Genomic DNA, 26106 nt, shown 5'->3' on the forward strand with positions numbered 1-26106 from the left:
TCTGTCAATCTTGTGCTCTGCCTCATCCCTTGACTTTGGAAGCATCGAGCATATCGCAACTGTGCAAGTGCATCAGTCCCTGCTTCCTTCTCTCAAGTGGTGGGACGGGAGGTGAAGTCAGTCTTCAAGCTCCAGAAATTCATAGTTCTCCCCACTTAGAAAAATCCTGCATTTATGAGAGCTAATGGAAGACAGGACATGGGCTTTCCTCTCAGGAGGAGAGAAGGGATGAGACCTGCTCTTCCGCACCTCTTAGTAGCTATCTGTGGAGGATGCTGAGCTCTCTTAAATATCTTTATCTGGGGAAAAACATCCTCAAATGGTGCCTCTCTCCAAGGGAAGAATTGAACGAGCATCAGTGTCATTTGGTGTAGGTTGGTGTCAAGCTGAAAGATAGTTTCTGTTGGCTGCCAATGCTACAGCCTCCAGGAAAGGATTTTGACTTGTGATCAGAAACTGCAAAAATGTGCACTTCAGGCACAGGACTTTGCTTGGCCTGTTAAAAATTTGTGGAGTTTGATTTTTTTTTTTCCCTCTTAATGAATCTGGTGTGGATTCTGGAGCAGATTCTGTGGTAGAGCGAACTCCCAAGGCATTCAGAAGCACAGCGGCTCTTTCCCCTGTGTTCAGGCACAGCTGTGGCAAAATTCCTTTTGTCCCAATTACCACATTTTTGCAGAGGTGTCAAAAATAATTTTCTCCCTCAGAAAATATGTCCTGTGTATTTCAGTTTGTACAATTGTCATTTATCTTTTTTTTTATTTTGTTTGCATGGAAGAGGAATTTTACACTGGAAATACTGTGTTCATTCCTGTGGAAGAGAGCCAATATTATGTGTGTTTTCCTTAGAAATTTAGATTCGTCAATACTTAAATTACTGTTACTCCGGTTCATTTAAAATTCAGCATCTTTGAGAAGATGCCAAGTTGTCCTTTCAATGCATACTGCCTTTGAAGCTGTAATAGGTTTTAAAGGAATCATTATGCATGTGCAGATGTAGCTGTGGAGCCAGTGGCTGAACTAATATAGTGCAAATTGCATCATGATGGAAACGTTAATGCAATAAGAATGGTCTATTTAATGTATTTCTTATTGTATTAACCATTAATCATGTCCTAAAAGTAGCAACAAAATGAGGTTATGCCCAGAATCACTCTATGTTATACAAGGGAAGTTCTGCTTGCAGTTGGGAAGTTTCTGGTTTAGAGTCATTTGAGTAACAGTGTTCCTGGCTATTAATAAATCTGATATGAAATTTATGCACATTTGATCCAGTGCCATTGGTACCTACAATCCTGGTCAAAAAAATAATGACACGTGCATAAAGCCCATTATGTAATTATCTATGTTAATCAGGATTTTTTGAGGACATCATGCGATAATACCTTAAAACACTTTAAACCCCTTGAGTCATTTAGTCACACCTGCCAAACCAGGTTTTTTAGCTTTTTAAAGACAGGAGTAGGGACTTCTCTGATATGAAAGAGCTGCTGGTGTACTTGGAAGAATACCTACTGCTGTTCCTCTGTTGGACTTGAGCTCTGGCTGAAGCAGGACTTAACCACGTGCTTAAACAGTTGGCAGAATGGAAATAAAATGTAGGCCTCAGTATCTTGCACAAATGGCATATAAAAACCTTTAAAAAGTGACTTTTTTTTTCCCAAGGCTTTATATAAAGTCAATATTAGAGCTGGGAGTGTGACCAGACTCTCACTGCTTTCCTGTACATCCTGGAGAACCTGAAACCAAGCACAGATCAAAATCTCTCTGCTACATTGGAGTTTAGATCTGAACCCCTTGTCAGAGCCAATGCAAATTATTTTTATTCAAGCCCAAATGAAAACCATTCAGTGACTGTTTTGAGAATCAAACACAGCCTCCAGAATCATTTTGGACTGAACAACAGGTTTTGTTTCCAGTTTGCAAGGCTTCTGTAAATTTATAGTACACTAGGAGGAAGCATGAGTTGCTAACACCCGCGTGGTGTAAGGATTGTACCTGAGAAATGGTGAGGGAAGTGTAACTTGTTTGGAACTTTTCTCTTTTTCAGAATTTTGGAGTTTTTTTACATACTGCTGCCTGCCTGTGCAATTCTGCAAGGCACAGCAATGCAGCCAGGGCTGCATTTTTCAGTGGAAGTTTTTTATTTGAGTGGAAGCTGTTGCTGGCTGTGCCCAGTTGTTGCTTCCCTCCTTTCCAAATGCCACTGAGCTCATCTAGCTCTAACAAAGCTAACCTTGCCAAAAGCTGGTTTTCTGCTGGATTGGTGAGCTAATCCAGCTGGTCCAATGGGAGGGAGCAGGAACGTGTCACCAAATCAAGGAGGGGTAATGCAGGCCCAGCTTTATATGGCAGCAAGGTTGCAGTTTAGCTTATGAATCTGGGATTTTTAGCCGCCATGGATCGCAGCAGGATCTATCTCATTTCCCCATCCCTCAAGCTGCATAAAAAACCCCACCAGAGTCATAGCTTAATCTTCTCCTTTAAATGTTTTTCTTTTTAATTATTTTGTCAAGAAAGCAATAGAACATCATCGTAAGGAGCCTGCATAAATTCTTGAGGGTAATAAAATCTCTGAATGACGGCACAGGTTTGGAGCAGTTAATATTAAATATTTAGTGTTATCTGGGCCAGTCCTTCTGAAATCATTACCCCTGCTGTGGTAGTCCGTGCCACTCACTGTTGAGCACCAGAGAGCTCCATATGAAGAGCTACTTGAAACCCATTGCAGATCAATGTTTAATGCCATCCCTTTTCTTCTTTCTTTTCTTTTAACAATTAATATGGGGCTGTATTCAGTTATTTTATAGCCTTCATAAAGTTAATCCTGTGCTAAGGACCCCTTTTTTACTTCAATCATTTTGTTAAAGGCTTCTGCAGCGTGCAGTCGATGCCTGCTGCTCCCCAGGGTGGATGAAGCTTCATCCAGGGCTGGCAGGAGCTATAACGAGGCTTTTCCTGTACAGTAGCAGCTCCTATGCCAGGGAGCTGGTTTTTGGGGATGGTTGAGCTGAGGAAGCTGGCAGGAGAGGGCACGGTGAGGAGGCTTTGGTTTCTGCTTGGGGAGCCCCATGTGCAAAGCCCTGCAGTGCCAAGCAGATAAACACAATACCAGTGGTGTTCATGTTGCTATTTTACAGGCCGCGGGAGTTTGTTCAGCCGCTCTTACCTAACCTGGGGCAAAACCCGTTTCTCCAACAGCTTTCCTGACCTTTCTGCCTGCCGCTTTATCACAGGACTTGTCTCCTGCCTTTTGGCAGAAGGGATCTTTCCAAGACCAGGGCTGGGAGAGTTCTGCTTCCCTTCACCAATAAAACACCAACCAGCCTATGTGTCTTAGCAGCTCCCTGTTTTACAGATTGCGCTTTCTGGCCATGTCATACAGATGCCACAGGGAGTTAGTTTTAAATTGTTTATAGCTTCTAAAAGCACAGGTAATGCTGTTTGTTTCAGAGATCTTGCTCGTGTCTCTTAATAACATTCCATAAATGTCTTCTCTGCAAATGGGAACCTGTTGGGTTTTCATCATTTATCTGTGTAATTTCTAATGCAGCTGACCCAGAAAGACAAACTCAAGTTTGCAAACTCAAAGGCTGCATTCTGCAACACTTTGGTTTCTGAATTCAGCCACGAGATACCATTTTTGTTGGGTTTTTGGCTTGGTTTTGTATGTGTTTTGATTTCTTTCCACCCATTCCCTTTCCAAATTAGAAACAGACAGCAGAGAGGGAATACACAAACCTTAAAAGAAGAAATGAATGGGTAAGACAAACCTCACTGGTGGTCTCACATGAAAGACTCGTGTATGAATGCTGACTATCATTTTAACCTTAATCTCCATTTTCTGTTTCTCATCTCAGCAGTAGCTGCGTCCAGCGACCAGAGCCAGATTCCTATAATTGTTGTGTCTGTAACAGTGGGAGTCATTCTGCTGGCTGTTGTTATCGGTTTCCTTCTCAGCGGAAGGTAAGAAGCTGTGCATTTAGACTTCTCCAACTTTGGTAATAACTTTTATCTGACCAGCTGATTAGCACAGTTTGGGCGAGAGCAACATGTTGAGCAGGAGCACTGTAAAACAGCACAAGGGTGGGCTGATTGATCTGTTTGGACAGGCAGGAATGGCAAAAGCTCCCTCACAGAGGTAGTTCACTTCCCAATGATTTTCATCTCTGCATAGACTAGCCCTCATTATTAGACTTGGCTCTCACAGGAGTGTTTTCACATTCCTTTAAAAATAAGTAGAACATGTTACTACAGGTAAAATATCCCAAAGCCAATTTGTTTGCACTCCAGAGTTCACAATCGGCTTTGTTTACAGAGAAAACTTGACTTCAGGAAAACATCTGCGAAGAAAAAGAGAAGAAACCCAGCCGAATGGCCAAACACCCCAAGTTTTGGCCAGGTCTGGGTTTCATTTTTCATGTGTAGGACGCTACTGTGTTCCCCATGCACCAGTAAATTATATAGAGAGCTTCCTCCACAGAGGGAAACACTCAGCTTCGAACCAGCGAGCGATCCCATTGACTTCTCGTGTGCTTAAACATAAGCAAGTGATGAAAGCCTGGGCTATACCATCTTTGACAACTTTAATTGAAGTTGATGGAACTTGTTGGTGAACATGGGATTGTGATATCGGCGGGAAATCTGGCTTGTATCAGGATCAGTTTGTACTACGGCATTGAATTGGCATAGCAGCCAGCACACAAGGCACTTTTTTCATATACTACACATGTATTAGTACATTTTTTTCATGGCAGTAGTCAAAACAATGTGACATCCTCCATGCAAAGCAATGTGGGATGTATCTATTGATAACGCTGAATTTGTTTTCAGTGCAAAGTAAACATTTATGCTTCTAAGGTACCCATCAGCCCATGGCTGTTTTCACGATGCAGGTCTGTCTTATGCTCGGGTCTAGCAAGGTAGCTGTAAATTACAGGATATCCTAAGTGTTAAGAGTAGTTACAAGATGCTCGCAGAGGAACTGTACTGATGCTGAAGGTATCAGCTGAGGGCTTTATTTCCCAGAGGAAGCAGGGTGTCAGTCTGTGAAGGCAGTGTGGTGAAACCCAGCCAGCCTGAGCAGCTCTGTCCCCAGGAATCCGTAGGAGGACATGGTTATTTCCCATCCTAACAGGTAAGTGTGCTGCCAGACTCATCTCTGCTCAAGGTCAGAGACTGACTAGTCCCTTCCAGCTCAGCCATTTGAGCTCCTGTCATCTGCTTTGAGTGGCTTGTTGGGCTTAAAAATCAGAAAATAAATGCTCCTGTCTGCACAAAAAGCGTGCAGCGGCTAGGGGGCTGAATGGTGCCATTCACACCAGTGGCTATGGGAAAGCTGTAGCCAAAAAGACTTGGCTCTGAACGCTGTAGGCAGGAGTTCAAGTCTCTCCTTAAAGGCTGGAGGTTTTGAGTCAAATCCCTCTTCGAACAGAGGGAGGGGGATATGAACCTTGGCTTTCCCTAGCCTGGATGTATGCTCGTATCAATGCAAACAGGATTTGGCCATAGGAAAGCTATGGACATAGCCTGGCACCTCTCCAAGAAGGAGACGGGGGGCGAATCGCAGGCAGAGGGAAGTAAATCCCTCCGAGGCCGTAAGGAACCGCAGTCGTGTGGCAGCCAGCAGCTCTTGTTCTTCCCAGAGGCACCAGGAAGTGCTTGGAACACCTCTGAGGAAGGCGTGTGCCATGCAGGTTGCCTTTTTGTTGCTTCCTTCTCTGGTCTGAGCAAGCAGATGCAGAGCCTGAGCCCTTTGTCAGCAACTCTCTTTCATTATGTCTTTCTGTCCTTTCCCCTAATGGGCTTTGCAGGGTGCGCTTCCTCTTGGCTCTTTATCTCTTGGCATGTTTATAAAAGCCCTTGACTCCTTTGGGTAGAGCTTTATCACTTCTTCTTCTGCTGCCTTAATTGTCATACCTTGTACTCATCACCTGTCTCCATGGACCCCAGTGGGGAGCTGCAGACTCCTGGGAGCTTCTCCATAGTGCCACGCTGGACATACCAGAAGGGGCAGGCAGAGGGAGCTGAGCTCTTGATCCATTTTTATCTTTCCAGTTCTTCCCCTAGACGGGAAAGAACCCAGACCCTCAGCTGGAGGTGGTGGAGAAGCCTCCAGTGTTGAGGTTTGGTCTGTTCTTAGAGAAATGGCTTCAAAACTGCAGAGCTTCTCAGCCACTTTGAGTTCTCGTTAATTTTAAAGTGCATCTAGTGCATTCTGTGATTCGTGACAAGGAAAAATAAACCCCAGAAAGCTGACAGCCAATTTGAAAATTAAACAAAGCAAAACAAAAAAATTGCTCCTGTTTGGAAGAAACAGAAATGCTGCTGAAATGTGTCAGTCATGCTGCTTTGCCTTGGATATGACTTCAAGACAATTCGTGGAGAGTGATTCATGCTGTGACACTGTGGGGATGATAAATGCTTTCCAAGTCATGGGATAATCCCTCTCTGAAGCTGTTAACCTGTTTCTGGAAGACACTTTCCTGTATCTTTGGAGTGGTTATATGGTTCCAGTGCCTGGTTCCCAGGGGTTAAATTCCCTTTCCGCATTCTTTCCCATACTTGCTTTTAGAAAAACAGACAGGAACTCCAGGAGCTGCTCCAGCTGGAATCACCACTGCTTTCCATGCCAGGCAAGCTGTGCAAAGCCTAGGCTCTGCCTTTTCTGCTCATGTAGGAGAGCAGGTACTGCCCAGCAGCAAAGCTCAGGAGAAAAACTCTTTTGCTCTGCAGCACTAGGGATGTAGCCTGGATAGCTCCTGCAAATGGGCTCCTCGTCACTGACTCTGTGCTGCTCCCTGAGAGTCCCTGGGCACCTGAAAATTAGGATATTTCTCCTTAAGATGTTCTGTGGAATCTCTTTGCACCTGCCTAACCAAGTACCAGGCTCAAGCCAAGTGTGTCTGGAGGTAGGACAGCACTGGGGAAACTGGGAAAGGAGAGCAGGGGCGTGAGAGAAGCCCTGTAGCAAGGAGTGGGATTCCTCCTGCTCTCCCCAGCTTGGAAAATAATTTCCCAGCAGTACGATTCAGGAGTTTGCAAGCTTTTTATTTTCCACCAGGTCCTGGAAGGCAGAAGTTTCCCCACCTCTTCCCCTGCCCCTTTTTTTTTTTTTTGCTTTCAAGTATCTCTGCTATTTCTCGCTTCTTTTGAACAAATGTAAATAGCAGCTTGGAATTTCCCGTTGGCAGCTGGCCCTAAACCAAAGGTCAGCTGAACGGCAGCCGCGGTGGCATTTCCACACACCAGCGTCCATCTGTGGCAACGCGCTTGGTGTCTGAAGCTGGAGGTTCCTGGGAATTTGAAACTAAATGCACTTTGCCCTAAGCAATTAAGCTGCGTTTCAGAGCTGATTTACTTGCAGATGTTCAAGAAGACTCTTCCTGTAAATAATGCGTTCTCTGACCAAGGTCATAAATGCAAAATAGCTGGTGGCTTTTTTCAAGTAATTCCCCTCTTTGCATCAAGGGCACATCAATTATATAATGCTCAGGATGACAAATCAAAGAGATTCACTAAATCAGGCCGTAGTTGTCTCAGAAAAGGAAAAAAAGAGAAGTGGATTGAAAATCTATTATTAAGCCAGATACAAGCATTGAGTTAAAGAACACAGAGTTATTGTTATCTTTGTTTTGTTAGGATTACACATTCTTCTTGAAAGCGCAATGCATTTCACAGAGCAATGTTATAGATTTTGCTTTCACAGCAATGCATGAATTAGATGCCTCTTGGCATCCTTGTTTCTAATTTTAGTATATATGTATTAATCTAAAATCTTTATAGACTTTTGTTTTACAGTCTGTCAGATGATGCCAGTCGCAAAGACCCTTGTGCTCCACCTTGCAAGGAGCAGTTGAGTTGTCATTGTGGCATCAGCCCCTTTCTTCCTACCAAGTGAGGTGAAAGGCCGTGTCTGCATCAGCCTGGGAAGGAAACCCACTGCTCCCAATTTGGTCCTTTGAACCAAACCGCATTTGCAAAATTGTCAGGGTCTTAGGGTGAGTGTTAAGAGACGGCTGGTCCCTCGAGCATTTGAGCTTTGTAGCCCTAAACAAAGGAATAGGCTTTTACAGAGTAAAATAGGGATGCTATTAGGTCAATGCTGAGCATGTTTGCAGAAGCCACTCAAAATAACTAAGGAAGTGCACTGTGCATCTGCATTTATATACCCATTATGGATGACCTTTCCATCTCAAGTCATCTTCCAAAGAACCGGAGGGAGCTTTTTATAGAACTTAAGAAAAAAAAAAAATTGAAGCAGCAAAAATCTGCCTCTCACCCTGTGTCGTGTGTATATAGAAAGTCTCTTCTGGCAAGGAACGAGCCTTTAAAAGACAAAGTAAAGACAAATCTTGCCATCTGGGTACTGACAATTAGAGGCTTCTGCACCAGAGTATCCATCCTTGACCTGAGCTGATTTAGAGTTTTAAATATCAGCCCCTGTGGTGGCAGAGGGCTTTCTGGACACAAATATGTGCATCTTGTTAAAAAGTGACTTTCAGGGAGTAGAGACGGTGAGAGGATTGTGGTGTGGTGTGTATCCCAGGTCCTGAGCCAGTGCCTGCGGCCTTCCCTGATGTGGAAGGTCAAAACGGATAAATTTTTCCACAGACCTCCCCCATCCTATTTTCCAGGTTGTATCAGGTCTTAAAATAGTTTACTTTTTAAATATTTCTGTAGGAAATGGGAGACAGTTTGTAGATAACGTTTTTCATAGAACTTTTGCAGCAGGAGTCACAATTTTTTTTAGTTGTGACTTTTTAAAGGATTTTTATCTCTACATTCCTGTCTGCTCTTCCTTCTTCCTACAGGACATTGTCCCCCATGATTTATAGCCACTTTATGACACTGCCTACTGCCAAATATCCCCTGTAATTCACCTGACGAGAGGAAGGATTTTGTCAGAGAAGCTATTACTCTGCCAAATCAAAATTCCCATGCACTGAGAGCAGGCAGAAGCTGGTCCTGCCCCTGTTCGGGTCAAGGTTTTCACTACCCTCATCACATTAACAGCCTTTTTGGCAATACCTTTTCCCCAAGGGGAGCATGAGCAGCGTTGATGTACAGGATCCCTCTCCCAAAAAAGCTCTCCCGTGCTTCCCCCTTTGCACAGGGTGATGCCATGATGCCTTCCCAGGGCTGGTGTAGAAATCTGCTGCCCATAGTCCCCATCCCACCTAGATCAGCTTGGCAAATTTGGCTGCTCCGACACCTTTGTTTTTCTTTCCTTTTTTTTTTTTCCTAAACACTTTTGGGCTTAGTGCTTCTGTGCAAACACACCAGGCTGTGCAAACCAGTCTGAGTTGCTGCGGTTTCGAGGATGGTTTAGGGACTCAGTTTAATCTACCTTCAGATGACTTTGGCCCAGAGTGGAGGTGAGATTGGACCAAGTCTGTAATTAAGCTCCAAGCCCATGAGGCATTGCCCTTGAAAGCAGTGTTTCTGAGTTATTCCAGCAGCAGCCAAGGGAAGTGGGCAGGAGGACCATGACGCACAGATGAGTGGCTGGCTTAAGCTTTGTCTGAGCAGGGGAAATGTGGGGGAGCGCAGCAGTCAACAACGAAAACTCCTTGCCCTCATTCAGATGATGCATTTGATGGCATCACGCACGTCCTGTTTCCACTTTGACAGGGAAACTGGGCTGCCCTTCAAGCTGGAAGCAGAGTTTTGGGCAGAGTAGGAATATGTATGTAGCAGTGTGTAATGCTGCTTCTCTGCTGTTTAGTACAAGCACGTGGACTTGTAAGGTGCAAGGGGCAGTGCTGGCCCCCCATGCTGGCAGTGCAGGGACCGATCATTGCCATCACTCAGGGCTGCCTCGTGTCCCTAATTGCAAACCTCTGAAGAACAGCCCCATTATAGCAGCTTATTAAAAGCAGCAAACAAGGCTTTCATTTATCATGACTCCAAGTCTTCAAATTCTAACTCTTAAAAGCCACAGCTATATATGGCAGAGCCTCTCCGAGATGCATCTAGCCATTAGAAATGCAGTTTAATTCCAAACACTGTCTGGGTCATTTGAAGGCCTGTGGTAAATTAATATTGACTGCAGGCACAGTTGCTGGGGCCCATCATATATTTATATATATACATTTCATTAACCAAGCATGTAGCCCAAGGTTTGAAATGATACCAAGGGTCTTGATAAGTCCTCCCAGCACAGGTTAATTAAGGTTTGCTCTCTGGACAGTTGGGTTTGCAAACCACATAGGCATTGCAGGGGTCACCTTGGCTAGAACTGGAGGAGTGCCAGCTTTCCTCACCCAAGGGAAACCAAAGCAGTGGGATTGGTCTTACCAAGAAGCGGCCGACCACAGAGCTCCGGGAGGTCCCACTGCAGCTCCAGGCTCCTCTACATTGTCTCTGCCCATCTGCAGCCCCTTCTTTGAAGCTGGGGCCCAAAGCAGAAGTCACACCTTGTTTCAAGCCAGCTTGGCTTTCGGAGAGGTGGCTGCCTCAACACCTTGTTCTTTCCCAGCAAAGGGGATTTTATGCAGCAGGTGGTGTCTGAATAAACTTCACCGTTACATGGATGTGTCATCTGTTAACCCGCAGCAGATCGGAGGGGCTCCTGCCCGCCCACTTGAGCCCAGGGCAGCCTCCACAAGCTCTCCTCATGGTTGGATTCAGTGAGACAGGAGATTTTGTAGGTACTTTGGATGTATACGGTGCTCCTGGAACAGCTCAGCTCACTGCCTACGGATCTTAAAAACCTGGAGAGATCCAGGCATATCTCAATGAGCAGCAGTCTCTTATCCTGCCACAACATCTGATCTCATCTGGAAAGCATTTGCTTTCAGCTCCTCAGCTTCTAGACCGAGAAAGGCCTTCATGGAGTAAGGAGATGGGGAAGCTCCTCATAGAAGCCATCAGCACCCAAAAGTGTTGGCTGCCGGAGGACGGTGGGTTTACTGGAGTTTCACATCCAGATGTGCCAGCCTTGGATTTTAATACTCTGAAGTTTATCTGTCAGATCAAGATGTTCTTTTAACATGCATCTTCCTTTGTGCTCACTGTTCAGGCGAAAAACTCTATTCACTTAGCTATCCAAGTGCGCTCAGGACTGGAAAGTGAATTTTCTTGTCCACTAATCCAGTTTAGTTTGTTCTAGTAGCTTTAGATTTCCCTCAGTGTTACAGCTGTGAGTATTTTGACCTTAAGCACACAGCATTATGTGACAGGTGTGCAGGAGGAAGGCTGTATTGAGGCGTATTTCCCTTGGACTTGAGCATTTTTTCCTCCCCATAAAGGGAGCGAGTGAGATCTGAAGCAGCAACTGTTAGAAGATGCATGGGGGAGGGAGACTCCAACCTAAAACTTAAGTTGTCACAGCCACAGTGAGCTTCTGGAGATGTACCAGTTCCCTGCACTCAAATCCTGCAAGGTTAAACCCATAAAATGACAAAATTGTCTCAAAACATAAAATGCTTGAGTTCCGTTTGTGTGCTTTTGGGATTTGGACCGCCAGGGTTAACAGAGGTTTAGTTGAAAGCTCAGCTTCTCCCATATTAGCATGACTCCACAAGCTGCAGCCTTGTGAAAATACCAAATATTGTCAATTATAGTAAAAAAAAAAATTGGCATCACTGTTTAGAAAATGCTTGCAAGTTGTCTTGCTGATGCAAAAGAAGCTTAGAGAGACATTCTTCACCAGTTCTGATTTAAGTAAGCACATAATCCAGTATATAATTCTGTAAATCATTGCATGCCTGAAGTTATTTTGCATCATAATTGAAGGTGGTGCAGTTTCAGAATGTAAATTTTGTCTAAATAGGCTATTTTGATTTGTTTAGGCATTGTAAGTTATACGTCATAAAAATCTGATGAGCACAATTATTTTTTCAAGAATGATGCGTTAACGATGATTTGAGGAGAAATGATGAGTGAGATCTTCAGCTGGCTTTAACCAGAGTATGTATGCACCACTGGGCCTCCTACCTGTATATCGTGCTGAAGACCTTCCTGTTGTTTCTTCTGCACTGTGTTCTTTTTCAAGATGAAGTAGTTTTGTAGTTTTGGTAACAGAAAAATTGTCCGTACGAGTTCTTTGCAGAGATAAAGGGTAATTACTGAGGTGCAGCCAGCCTTGGGTTGCGGACTTATGCCAGGCTGGAGCAATGGCTCAGCAGCCTTCGAAAGCAAGCTGTGGAGACACAGCGCCTTTCAACTCACTGCATTTTGAGTTTATTTAGGCTGAATCCTCTCACCCAATGCATAAGGTCCTGCTTCTGCAGATGCACAATGCACGAGTCAAGTCTGCTGAAGCAGGGCTCACACCCATCCAGTGCTTTCTATTCAAGAGGAAATTGGAACTGTCCTGCACACGCACTTGTACAAAAAAGTCACTTTGCCTGCTCCAAGGAAGGTGCTTAAGTTTAAGCTCATGGGTGGTACTCAAAGCACATGGTTTAATTACTTTGCAGGACCAGCATCTATACGCTTCCCCCAAGGCATTTTTCCCCAGCAGTAGCATGTGTCATGAAATTCTTGCAGCCCAGGTTGTTAAGGTCCAAATAGTAATTACAATAAGAAGGAAGAAGTACATATAAAAATGTTGCAGATGTATTTGCACCTTGCCAGGGTGGTGGGATTTATTCCTTATCCTGGGCCTTTTTGTTTGCTTTTCAGTTGCTGCGATGGTGGCTGTGGGTGGGCTTCTTCTCTGCGTGCTGTTGCCTATCCAAGCCTAACATGGTCAGTGTTCTCACCCGTGCTGGCCCCTATTTCGTGTCCTCCCTCCATGTTTTCTGTGCACAGTCTGCCTCTCCCTCCCTTTCTTGTTCTGGCCTGGAAATCGCTTTCTCATCCAACCTCTGTACCCAGCTTGTCTATCTCGACAACTGGAAATAGCGTGACTCAAAGCAGGGTGTGTCACCAGTGAGAGCAGGGGTCCCAGGGGAAAAAAAAGACAAACCTGATATGTTGTGCCATGATCAATCCAGATACCACACCAGAACTGTCATGTGTCATATTAAAGCCAAACATCTTCATCAAATTCTGGTTCTTGTCACCAAAAGGGGACGGGGAGTAATTTGCCCCCAGAAGGGAGGCAGAGGGAAGTGGAAAGGTATTTAGTGGCATGTAACGTGCATGTCAGTGAAACAAACTGTATGTCATCGACATACGTGTCAATGTATGACATACATGGCAACGACACGGTGCTCTTTGCCAATGATATGCTCCAGTGGCGTTGGACATATCTCTGTGGGTGTCGAGAGCTGGGTGTCCATGCTGCATGCTGCCCCATTCTGCCTCACTAGTTTCTGTTCTCCTGTACTCTCCCCTCTTTTCCGACTACTCAAAGGAAGAATGATTTTAATTTCTGTTGGTTTGACTGGACGCAAGTTGAGTTGCTCCCCAGAAGGGAATGAGTTTTGGGTCTCTGAATTGGCTGTAATCTGTGCAGGCAGAGATCTTCTAGGAGACTCCTGAAATCATGACCCCATCAGATCGCTGCTTGAGACATCCCAGTTGCGTTGGTAAACTGGGAAGGTTTTGCAGTATATCTGGCCGAGGAGCATTAAGTTGTTTTGCAGTGTTTTCTGGGGGATGCTGAGGCTTTGCGTGCTGGTAGCTGTGTCCTGGTGCCGTCGCTGGCTGTCGAGCACAGCAACCATCATGGTGGACCATTTTGGAGTACTCTGGTGCTGTATTTTGGCTCTGACAGAGACCTGAGCCATGGAGGAGTTCGCAAATGTGAATCCCGAAGGTCCTAAAGTAGAAAGCTTTTTTTTTTTTTCCTGTCAGAGCATTTTTAAATTGTTTTTTGTGACTTTTGAGTGCTTAAGAGCAGCCCAGAGTGTTCGGCTGCAAAATGTACATGTGGTCATTCCTGCGAGTCGCAAGTTTGGCAGTGATTATGATAGAGAGAACTTCTCAGTACTTCGGTTGTCCGTAGTGGCCATGCCACCAGCGCAGGAGCAGTGCCTCGCTGGGAGCCGTGCCTCAAATGTCCCTCAGCTATAGAACCATAGAATATCCTGAGTTGGAAGGGAATCCACAAGCATAATCAAGTCCAACTCTTGTCCCTGCGTATGACAACCCTAAAATTCACAGCATGTGTCCGAAGGCGTTGTCTAATCGCTTCTTGAACACTGTCAGGCTTGGGGCTGTGCCCACCTCCCCTGGGGAGCCTGTTCCAGTGCTCTACCACCCTCTGGGTAAAGAACCTTTTCCTAATGTCCAACCTCAACCTCCCCTGGCACATCTTCCTGTCATTCTCTTGGGTTCTGTCACTGGTCACCAAAGAGAAGAGATCAGTGTCAGCCCCTCCCCTTGTGAGGAAGCTGTGCACTGCAATGAGGTCTCCCCTCAGTCTCCTCCAGGCTGAACAAACAAAGTGACTTTAGCTACTCCTCATACAGCTTCCCCTCCAAACCCTTCACCAACTTTGTAGCCCTCTTCTGGACACTCTCTAGTAGCTTAATATGTTTTATGCTGTGTTGCCCAGAACTGCACACAGAGCTCCAGGTGAGGCCGCACCAGTGCAGAGCAGAGCGGGACAATCCCCTCCCTGCCCGGCTGGCCATGCTGTGCTTGATGCACCCAGGACACAGTTGGGCCTCTTGGCTGCCAGGGACACTGTTGGCTCATGTTCAAGTTCATAGAGTGACAACAATGGGAAATACGGGATGCGCCCACTCAAAGGATGCTGGGAATGAACTGGATGACTGTGAAGAAGAGAGACGCACAGGGAAAATGTAGCTGAGCTGGAAAGCACCCTCTGCAACGTTCCTCCTAAGCTGGAGAGAGACCGATGTGGCTGCCAGCTGGGAGGGGCAAATGGGAAAGGCCATGCCGTCAGAAGGCACGACCACCTCTTTAGAGAAATTTATGGAGGTCACTTCAGAGGGAGCTTCCTGCAAGAGGAGGAAACAGTATCTTGTTTAAAGTGGTTTTTAATTGTTCTGGCAGTAGTTTAGGAAAGCCGAGGAGTCATTCAGTACAAAGGCAGGGAAAGACTAAAGGCTAAAAATACCACTGCTGGAATTGTGAAACTTCCTTTGGTTAACTGGAGGTTGAAGGGAGGGTGACACCATGAAGAGGGGGACAGCGGTGGCTGGGAAAGCTGCTGAGAAGATGGTGAGCTCAGGCCAGTTGTCTGGTGTCTCTTTGAACTGGCTGAAGGTCTTAGCTTGTCATCTCAAGACATTTTAGTGCTCTTCTGATCCCATTCTGCAAAATATAGGACTTTGAAAGTAGGCAGAGTTGAATGAGAGATTCCCAACCAGCAAGGATTGCACCAAGTTACCCCAGGTGAAAGTTTGGTCCAGTGCAATGGAAAAATAACTCATTATCGACATCAAAAAAAGTGAACAGAAAAATGGGAGACAACTTCTGGTATAAAAGCTGTTCGTTTTACACTAGTCTCTTGAGCGTTCCCTGGTTTTGTAATACTGAATATACTCTGGGATTGCAGGCAGCAAAGGCGAATGCAGAACATGGACCTTTGCCTCTGGCTCTCCGTATCAACATTGTTTATCCAGGATAAACCGATTTGCTGAACAAGTTATTGTCTCCACACATAAGCTGAGGTGACAGGATCTTTGCCAGATGGATGGAGCCTGGTATGTTTGTTCCTCTGGGTGGAATGCAGTCCTGCCCTGCAACACGTATGCAGCCTTATTGCTTTAACATCTTGAAATAAGTAGTGTGAAATGAGCACTAACCCCTTGTAAACAACAGCTTCACGGTCCTCACAAACCTGTAAAATGCCAGCTCGAGGTGGGTGGGATGCATTCCTCAGAGCTGATTTATAGTAAAAGATGTGCTTCTGAGTGAAGGTCTGACCCCTGAAAAGCAAGTGATGTTTTGTCACTGTTCAGGGAAGCGCAGAGTTCATTTGTCTCATATTTAAGAAATTAAATACATGTGTAAAACTCTGCAGGACTGGGACAGGAAATTACAGGCTGCTTTAGGGCACAAACTGGTTGATGGCACTGGCTGCACCTGGCAAGGCGAGGGCCCTTTCCTCATCAGGGACTTCTAAATGCTGTCCCTATGTGTGTCTCCAGTGCCATCCCATGTGTGGTCCCAGCTGGGGAGATGGAACCACCTGCCCTTGGGCTTTCCATGGAGCTTGGGGGTGGCCAAGGGGCCGCACACCACCAGAAAGGGCGCCCCAAAGCACAGATTCAGATGCAAAGTATCTCCATCGGTCCAGGGAGAACAAGCATCACCCTGCCTTGTCTCTTGAAGGATTTTTCTCTCTGAATTTGTTTCTGCCACACCAGGCAACGGGCATCCGATTCCCAGCTGGATTCTTCATCTTTCTGCCTGTCAGTTTTATATTTTATAAACCTATATAGGGATCATTTTACAACTTCACTTTTATAATCTGCCCCATAAATATTTTATGAGCTGCCTGCCAATCTGCAAGTAGTTTTTAAATAAGACATGATGCCTTAAGAATATTTAAAGTCTCACTTTTTTTTTTCCTCTAATACTTTTATTGAAAAACACAGGGCCATGCAAGGAAGACATCTGCTTTCTAGATCCAGAAACTGGGACAAATCCACAACAGGAGTAAATGAATTGAGATTCAGGTGTGCTGCTGAATTACATTAACTCTTTGATTGAGTGTCTCCAGCTCAGTGGGAGATGAAGCGAGCATCAGGATCTTTATACTTGTGCTGTATGTGATATAGAAAAGTTACAGGAAATCTATGGTTTATACAATGGCCATAAACTAGAGAGTTGGTCTTCCATCAGGAGACTTTTGACTCACAGCTTTTCTAATAGATATTAAGCACAAATGCACATACAGAAATGGATTATTTTGCAAACAACTGGGAGCTTTATCTTCCAAAAAAATATATTGCAAGGCCACAATATTTAGATACTTTTATCTGCCAGTAAGATTCACATAGTGAATCAGAACTGTTAACCTGAAATAGCAGGTTTTAATGGGATTTAGCTGGTGAAGAAAGGAGAAAGAAACTGCTTGTGTCTGTTATTGAAGGCATTTGAAGGTCAAGAAGGGAAGACGTGTGGTTTAGCTCCAGTCAGTATGTACCTGGCCCATTTCTCTGGGTAGTTTAAGAAAACAAGTGTGCAAAGGGCACAGGTGATTGCACGGGGCAGGTTTTGCAGCAGGCTTTGTTAGCAATGCCCAACTATTGCTTGACAGTGGCGGTCCACTGCCTGAAATTTCACTTTGACCTGTCCCAGAGCCCAGTTTCTGTGCCATGCTGCTGGATGTGTGATCACCTGGTTTGCTAGGGCCCTTTGAGTTGTGCATCAAGGTGTACTCAGATCACTGGATGCAAGTGATGGCATGTTCCCCATCTCTCTCTCCTCCCTCTTTGCGATCAAAGCATCAGGAGACGCAGTTAAGGGTAATGTTAGAAAGGCTTATTTATAGGTGAAGTACTCCAAACCTGAGTAAGAGATGAGGGCATTTGCTTTAAAAGGCGAACAGAAGAAATCTTGTATGTCCAATTGGTAGAGGGATGAATTTGTGTATTCTAAGAGGAAAATTGAGATTTGAGTACATGCCTTGAAAACCTCTTCGCACACATACGCCCCAATCCAGAAAATTACTTCTGCAGAAAACTGGTTTAATTTCTGGCAACTTGAAGTGGAAAAAAATAGTGTTTGCCAGAAGTAGGAATTGATGCTCATCTCTAGGTTTTATACTTAAAGGTGGGGCAGTGGCATGATGAAGGAGAATCCATTTTCACCCAGGGTTTGTAAACACCCAGACATGCTTTGCAATGACCCTCTCTGTGTCTCTGCCTTCACCTAGTGCTTAATTTTTGAGTTAATTAGGCAAGACCCCATCTTGGGAGATGGCTAGAGCAAGGTGACGAGCACAGCTGCAGGCACTGCCGGGGGATAACTGAGCTGTGTCTCCATCACTGCCTTCATGGGTGTTGCCTTCGGAGTGTGATGGTCTCTGCTGGGCCGCTGCTGCTGAGATCACGCCCTGCATGGAGTGCCTGGCTGCTGATCAAGTGTGACCTGTTTATTGACCCTGTCACCTCCCTGTCGTTCCATGCACTGCCTGTCAGTCTTCCCCCTTCTGCACCTTGTACCAATCTGTTCCCCTGTGCTTGCTAGCTCGGCAGCGGTGCCTGCGTCCCATCTTCTGGGGGATTTGTTTGCAATTGTGTTTGTTTCACAAACCTGGTGCCAAAATCCTCTAACTGGAAGGCTGCTCAGGCTCTTGCAGCCAGGCAGGCAGCGGTTCCCTGGAATAGTACTTCCCACTGAGGGCATGTTTGTACAGATGCCTGTTGCTGCCTCCTCCTAATTGCAGTTTTGTTTCTGCTAATTGTGTGCGCTTCCTCGCTGTGAGCGATGCCGGAGCGCCTGCATCCCCCCCATCTCACAGTCATGGGCAAGGGAAGAGGTGGCTCTGACTTTCTCGGCTGTCAGCGGCTCCTTGTTACCGTGAGGCTTTCTTTGGGGTGTCCCAGCTTGCCATCCCCTGCACACTGGCCTTACAGAGCTTGGTTTCAGGTTTTTCTCTTTTCCAAGCAGTGTTCCTCCATTGCGTGTCCATGTGGTTTGCTTGAAGGATGATCCAGTTCCTCTATCCAGTTACCATATTGGGTCCTGGGAAAGACTGGCAGATATATGTGCATCATACATACCTCATCCCATGTTTTTAAATATATATATGTGTGTAAATAGCAGTTCTCCTCGCCTATGTGGTTCCTCTATAGCTTCCTAAGTGATTGTCTGAGTGAAGGAAGCCTCAGGAATGCCACCAAAGCAGCCAGTTAATGCTAATGTGGTAATGTTGCCTAGAGAAGTGGCAAGAAGGGTGAGGGACAAGTTGGGGAAGAGCAGCCAAAGACTGGCAGGAGGATGCCCATATGCCCATGTTTGCAACTCCACATTGGGATTCAGCTGCAGCCTTGCAGCTGTTTTCTAAAGTATCAAAAGTATCGAAATTTAAAGTTCTGTGCAGCCACCCCATGGATAAAGGGGACCATGCTATACATACAAGGTGGTCCCTGCAAAAGCTCTGTGGTCTCAGAGATCCCACTTCTGCGATTGTAATGTTTCATCCCATTCCCCTTCCATCGTCCTTCCTCTTCTTGCTTTTTTTCCTTCTTAATAATAGCTGAATTACATGTATGGCAGAGTGGAGTTGTTCAGAAGCATCTGTGGGATTTAGGAGCACAAGTCCAACTGAAAATCAGTGGGCCTTGGGCCCTGAATCGTGTTAGGGAAATTGCAACTAGTTTGATGAGCTAAAACTGGGACAGCAGCAATACGGCCACTAGAGAAGTTGGATTCTTTGCTGCTCAGGGTTTCTGTGATTTGAAGTAATGAGCAGGGTTCTGCCATACCAGCGACAAAACCACTCTTCTGTGTTTGATTTGTTTGGTTTTTTTTCCAGGCGATGTGGCTATAGCAAGGCTAAACAAGATCCAGAAGAAGAAAAGATGCATTTTCATAACGGACACAGTGAGTAAAGATCAAATGTGTATATATGCATTTTTGTCTCTCTGTGGTAATAAGAAATACAAGTGAGAGGATTTTTTTTTCCCAGAAATTGTTTTGTTAGTAATGCACAAACAAATTCAGTTTGTTCTGTTATTCAGTAAGCCTCCTCCTGCCTCTGCTCCAAGCCCCATGGAGAACTGAACATTTGAGCAGTCCTGACATATGCCCAGCTGTTTGCACCAGTACATCATCAGCACATCTCTCTAGCAAGCCGTTTTCTTCTGCTCCTCTGCCTGTGCTGTGTGCTATTAATTTTGCCCAGCCAGCACGTAATAGCTCTACAGTTTTGTGATCTGGATGTACCTGTGCAGAATTCCTGTTTGAAACCTTTGCTGCACCTCAGCCAGCCGTGAGGACCAAGCCCACAACTCCTCTTTGCCTCGGATACCTCTGCAGGGGAATAATGCCTACTTCTTGCTCCTAGGAAGCTTTTCAAACACCCTGTTAATACCCACAAGCTTATTTGAATGCACAAACCTCTGTGGCGATGCCAGAAAATAGATCTTATGGTTGCTATGAGTCCTCCCATACATCCAGAGCCGGTGTTTGAAAAGCCTTCCTTCATCAAGTGCTGTGAGGTCTGGGGATGGGGAACAGCAAGGTGCCTTTTGGGGTGGAAAAGGCAAACACGTCTTGAGCGAAATTCAAATTTTCATTACTGCTATGTAATGAAGGCAGCAGGAAGCAAATCAATTAAGAGCTGGAATGTAATGTAGCTGTCTTACTGGACCAATGAGCAGTTCTCCTTGCAAGTGTCCTTAATGATTGTCAAAGCAAACTTATAATACAGATAATGAAAACACTTTTCCCCTCTCAAGTCCTGGAGAAAAAGCCTGCTATTGATTGTATTTATAGTGGTACAACCCACAGGCTTTGTACTGCAAATATTCTGTTCATTTAAATCTCAGTAACTCCATCTCAAATAATGTGGCTGATTGATTAGCTAATATGTGACTGGTAGGGCATTATTTATTGCAGCTATCTGTCAACCCCCATCCACCCAACTTGCTTTGCAAGTTGTTCCCTTCAACATTTTGCTTTTTGTACTTTTCCTCCTGGTGTGTCCTTTCCAGATCCAGAAAGGGATCCTTTTCCTCTAGACCCTGGATCAGCCTGTTATGCAGGACTGAGTGGAATTTTCAGCTGTGCATCATTCCAGCTGAGCGCCGTCATGCACTTTTCTAAATATGATGAAGTTGCATGTATGTCACATATCAAATAAATGTCCTTTCCAAGGGTGCTTGCTTGCACAGTATTTCAAAACACAGAACATTCAAAAAGCATTATATATTCGTTTTTCCCATAGAAATAGGTTTCCTGGCTGCAATATCTTCCAGCAAAGCAGAGTGCAAGGGCCAGGAGTGGGTATTGCCCATCGTCTGTCATACCACGTCCCAGTAACACTCTTAATTTGTGTTTGCAGTTAAGCTGCCCGGAGTAAGGACCTACATTGATCCCCACACCTATGAGGACCCTAATCAAGCCGTTCATGAGTTTGCCAAGGAAATCGAGGCTTCATGCATAACCATCGAAAGAGTTATCGGAGCTGGTATGGAAACGCACTTCATGCTTCTTAAAGCAGCGTGGAAGGTTGGCTTTTTTAATGCTAGAAATAAAGAAAGGCTGTGAAATCTTTGTGCTGCTTGGTGCCCCGCAAGTGATGGGGAGCATGTTCCCTCCAAAATTTGGGACATCTTGTCTATGCTTTTGAAATTCAAGGACTGAACTGAAAACAGCAGAAAATGATCACAAAGCTCGAGTTATTTCAACAGATGCTAAGGGAACTGAGCCACTTAATTTTCAGGTTCTTTTCACTCTTTTAACCTTCTTCTCTTCCCCCATTAAGGTCAGTCTCGAAGCAAATATAAGAATAAGAAATCATCTGAGAGAGAAAAAAAGCACAAAGTCCAAAGCTTCCCTAGTTAAAAGAAGAATTTCCCATTTTCTTTACAGTTAAGCTTTTTGTTTGGAGTTGCATCCAACCTTAGGAATGTTCTGTATCCTCTGAAATTGTGTTTTTGGAGGTAATTTACTGTTCACCAGAAAAAAAAATCCATTTGCATTACTGTTTTAGAAAAGGTGGTTGTAAAATCAGAAAGGTTTTATAGTCTATAAAAATATATGTTGCTGTGAAAGGCTAACAGCATTCCATCTATTTAACTTACCAAAAGGAGATTAAGAAGCAAGTGGCTTGTTCTTTACAGCTGTCTACACAGGGCAATGATATAGGATGTGACAAGGCTCTTTCATCTAGTAGACAAAAACATGAAATGAGGAGAAACCACATTGGAATATAGAGCATAGCTCTTTAAATATAGAAAAAGTACGTTTTTCTTCCCAGTTTTCTTCCTAGTTTTCTTGCACTTATGAGTTACTTGGCTATCTATATGAGCTGGGCTATATGCTGCAGATGGACAGGTGCCTTTGGCATGCTGCAATCCCATTCTTTCTGATTTTTCTCTGAAGGTGAATTTGGGGAAGTCTGCAGCGGACGGCTGAAGCTGCAGGGCAAACGTGAGTTGCCAGTGGCTATCAAAACCCTGAAGGTGGGCTACACAGAGAAGCAGAGGCGAGATTTCTTGGGAGAAGCAAGCATCATGGGGCAGTTTGACCACCCCAACATCATCCACCTGGAAGGTGTCGTCACCAAAAGTAGGTGCATGTTGTTGCCAACCTCTCTCCTTGAGCTCTGATTGATGGGAGAGTTGGATAGGGGAGGAAAACTCAGGTAATTTACCTTTTGACTGCACCTTTCATCATTTCTCAAAACCCAGCCAGCTCTGCTTGCCTGAAATCACACTTAGTGGGTCCAGCTGGGAACAGGTTCCTGTGCTGGTTTGACTGAAAATGAGTTAATTTTCTTCATGCAGTTAGAAACCTTTCTTTTTCATAGCTAGCATGCTCATTATTTGGACTTAGTTTGAGAACAAGAGATAACACCCCAGCACAGAGTTAATGTTTTTAATGGCTCTGGTCTGAGAGCCAAGGACATTCTGAGCGCTCTGTCCACAGGTGTGAGGCATCGAGGAAGGGGGGCATGGATGGGGCAGAGCTTGACTGACATCCAGACTGATCAATAGGAGTATTCCATCTCACTAGCGTCATGCTTCATATTTAAGGAGCGACGAGATCTTCTGCTCATTCTCTCTGGGGTGTTCTCGCTCCTGCCTGCTCTTGGGTGTTTTTCTTCTCTCATGCATTCTTTTTGTTTGTTTGTTTTTATCGGAGCCGGGAGAGTTCTGTTCGGAACATTTAGTTTGACCTTTCGCCATTTTGCAGAGGCCTCTGTGTCTTTCTGCCTTTTTCCTTTTTGGTTTTTTTTTTTCTTTCTTCGGGATCAGGACCAGGTGCCGCTTCCTGGGACTGGCTGCTCAGTTGTGGATGGAATTTGTGAAGAATCGCCCTGAGTATCTTTTATTTCTATATTATATATATGTTTACTAGTAGTGTATTAGTATTTTGTTATTTTATTAAACTGTGTTTATCTCAATCCAAGTTTCTCCCTTCTCTTCTGATTGTCTCCCCTAGAGGGGAGGGAGGAGAAAGGAGTGAGTGAGTGGCTATCATGGTTGTATTGCTAGATCAGGTTAAACCACGACAGTTCCCCAACATTGTTAAAGGGGATTTGTGTCTGAATGATTTTGGCATTATTCTAGCTAGAATGGATAAATAATGGATAAAATTATACAAACAAACAAACAAAACAAAAAAAACCCCAAAAACAAAACAAAAAAACCCCACACCAACACGTTAACTCCCTCTGCAAAACTTGTTTCACCTAGGCGTAATATGCATGGGCTAAGAGAAAGTCCCTCTACAAAAGCCCAGAATTAAATGACATAGAATTAGGAGCTGGTGTGCCTGGCCAGCCTAGGGCAGCAGGTGGGCGATGGAGACAGCGCTGAGCCCGGGATGTCCACCAGAGCATGCAGCATTGCCTTCCCCTTGCAAAATGCAAGAGTATTTTGAGTCATGACCCCTGATAATTTCCAGCTGTCATATTTTGAGAAACTGCTGCAGCAAAACGCTGGCAAAGAGCGCACAGGAGGGTAGTGCTGAACCCTGCAGGGTAAGAGCAGAGACAAAAATTAGCTGAAGTTTTGTTTTCCAGAGGCAGGGAAGAATAAAGGTGTAGCTGAAGGGGGTAGGACTGATTAAAACTACAATTAAGTAAAGCTCCCTCAGGGATCTGCTAGTGATGCTTGTGGTAATAGTTGCCTCTCACCAGCATCTGGGGCCCTGTGGCTGCTGGTCATTGCATTTGTCATTCGTCAGAGGCAGTGTTTTCAAAATTAGTTCTTTTTCAGAGCTGCAATAGAGCAGGTACAGAGACACCAGACATTTGTCCTGTTCATATCCTTATAGCCTTCCTGAAATCAGTATGTGTTTGCAATTGACAGCCTTCTTTTGTGTTTTTCCTTGAAAGTGCATTTCCTAAAACTTCTAATAAAAAAAAAGAAAAACGAAACAAACAAAAACCCCCAAATAATAATTAAAAAAAATTAAAAAATAAAAAAACACAAGATGGGTCTCTCCCAATAATTGAATAACATCAAACTCTCCTGGGGTCACCTTGTGTAGCACACAAAAGCCTCCTTGTGTGCATCCATCCTGCACACTACATGCTCATTACATGCTTGTTTACTGCACTCAAAATTTTTCCATCAGGCATCCAGAGCATTTTCCTAGCTTTTTTTCTTTTCTTTTATATAGACCAAAACAGCCTTTTTGAATCCTAAACAATGCCACTATTGTTTAACTTCTCTTTCCCTTCAGTGTTTTAGTCATTGGCCTATCATGAATTCGGATCTTTAGGGTAAAATGTCCGCTGCATTATGATTTACTTTGGAAATAAGTCACATGAAAATGAATTAGGCCATTTTTAGTTCTGAATGAGAATATCCATGCAAGGGCTTAATACCATTTAACTAATCTACTTCAAATGCACACCTTAGTTAATTTGGATTGTCTTTGTTGTCCCCATGCAGACAAGCCCTTAGCTACTTCTACTTTACAAATGAGATGCCAGTCTTGCTGCAATGCCGCCTTGAAGTGTCAGAGATAAGGGACCCCATGTCACAGTCAGGGGGCTAGTGTTTAAAAACAAAATATTTAAAAAAAGAAAAGAGAGATATATCTGTGATTTTCCTTCCTCACGTAGCCACTGGTGTGCTCGCCAACCTATAGCAACGTCACCCAAGATCTCTCCTCCCCCCTGCCCATGTTGTGCATGGCAGGAAGGCTGTCGTCCTCGAAGATGGGGTTCGTGATGGTTTTTGGGACTTGCCGATATTGCACATGGCCCTGTTGTGCATTTCTCATAGCAGAAGTTCTGAGCTCAGGGCAGTCACTGTGATATTAACTTAAAAGAATGGAAGCAGCGCAGGTCCCTCTCGCTGCAAAGGTAGTGTCTGCACAACAGTGAGTGTTTTGATTGACAAGCTCACAATTACCTTTTTTGTGTAGATAATTAAGCAGTAAATTAGGCAAATAGTTAAGGTAATGGGAAAGTGGGAACATTAAGATCAATGTAAATGATAGAATGTGTGCCCATTTTTCGGAGCATTTACGTTTGTGCGCATGTTATGACACGCAGCAGTTTTTGTTGATCATTTCTACCAAAGACATTTATAATGTGCTTTACAAATAATTGACGGCTCCTCTTTTGTCTGTGCTTTGTGCTAGCTAATGGAAATTGATTTAAATAAAAAATAATGTACATGTTCTTATAAGATTTCGTTGAATTTACAAGGGCTGGAGCACACCACATTAATTATTGCTATGTCATTGTGGCAAGCTAGCGAGAAATTAGATATAAAAACTGAGCAAAACCTATATATAATTACCATTAAAATGACTCGGGCATGAAAATTAATCAAATGGATTTGGAAAAACGTTATCATTGCTGTCAACAGTAGGAGACCAGGTCTTTTGTTAAAAACTTCTATTTTGATTTCCACTCACACTCACTCCATACTTAACTTGCTTTTGTTCTGTAGCACAAATATTCCTTTTCTTCTTTCCAGATGTGTTTACAAGGGCAGTCACACAGGTTTACTTGAATTACAAGGGATGTAATCCCATCCTTTCTTTCAGCTTGCAGGTACCCCACCTATAATACAGGCTTACTTTGCCATCCCCTCCTCCTCAATTCTCCTATTTCTACATAGATTTGGGCAAAAACTGTTGTCATCCCTCTTGGACAGCAGTGTCTCAGTGTAGATTTACTGTTGCATGGCTGTATATTTGCATTCAGGCACATTATGAAACAACTTTATTATTGTTCATGTTTTTTAAATAAATTGCTGCTAACAAACTGATGCACTTTTTTTTTTCCTAGACAAACCAGTAATGATAGTAACTGAATATATGGAGAATGGTTCTCTGGATACATTTTTAAAGGTAATACTTCTGCTCTTTTTCCAGGGGGTCCTTGGTTAAAGTTTGGGTTCTTTGCAGATGGTTAATAGGGATGAAAATGTTTGCTGGGTGCTGGTCCAGCCATCGGTGCTGTCTGGAGGCAGGATTAGCTCAGTTATGTGTTTGATCTGTATTTATACAACATCCTTCAGGACTTGGTTCGTGCATTGGTACAAACAGATAAGAATAAGTTGGAGAATGTTACATTTATTTTAGAAGGTGATC

At 44.3% G+C, this 26106-nt stretch overlaps 1 protein-coding gene across 3 annotated transcripts in view; it reads left to right on the forward strand.

The window, feature by feature from the left end:
- EPHA5 (EPH receptor A5) overlaps positions 1 to 26106 on the forward strand; it is a 197785-nt gene that overhangs the window by 152714 nt on the left and 18965 nt on the right. For 2 of the 3 annotated variants that reach the window (XM_065634839.1, XM_065634840.1), the window contains 5 exons: positions 3861 to 3966; positions 19355 to 19422; positions 20885 to 21010; positions 21928 to 22113; positions 25802 to 25863. In XM_065634839.1, coding sequence (XP_065490911.1) covers positions 3861 to 3966; positions 19355 to 19422; positions 20885 to 21010; positions 21928 to 22113; positions 25802 to 25863 — 548 coding nt within the window. Of the gene's footprint in view, positions 1 to 3860; positions 3967 to 12630; positions 12697 to 19354; positions 19423 to 20884; positions 21011 to 21927; positions 22114 to 25801; positions 25864 to 26106 lie in introns of all 3 variants that reach the window. The other variant, XM_065634841.1, reaches the window with a different exon arrangement.

This window comes from Caloenas nicobarica, chromosome 4, assembly GCF_036013445.1.
Source record: "Caloenas nicobarica isolate bCalNic1 chromosome 4, bCalNic1.hap1, whole genome shotgun sequence".
Lineage (NCBI taxonomy): Eukaryota > Metazoa > Chordata > Aves > Columbiformes > Columbidae > Caloenas > Caloenas nicobarica.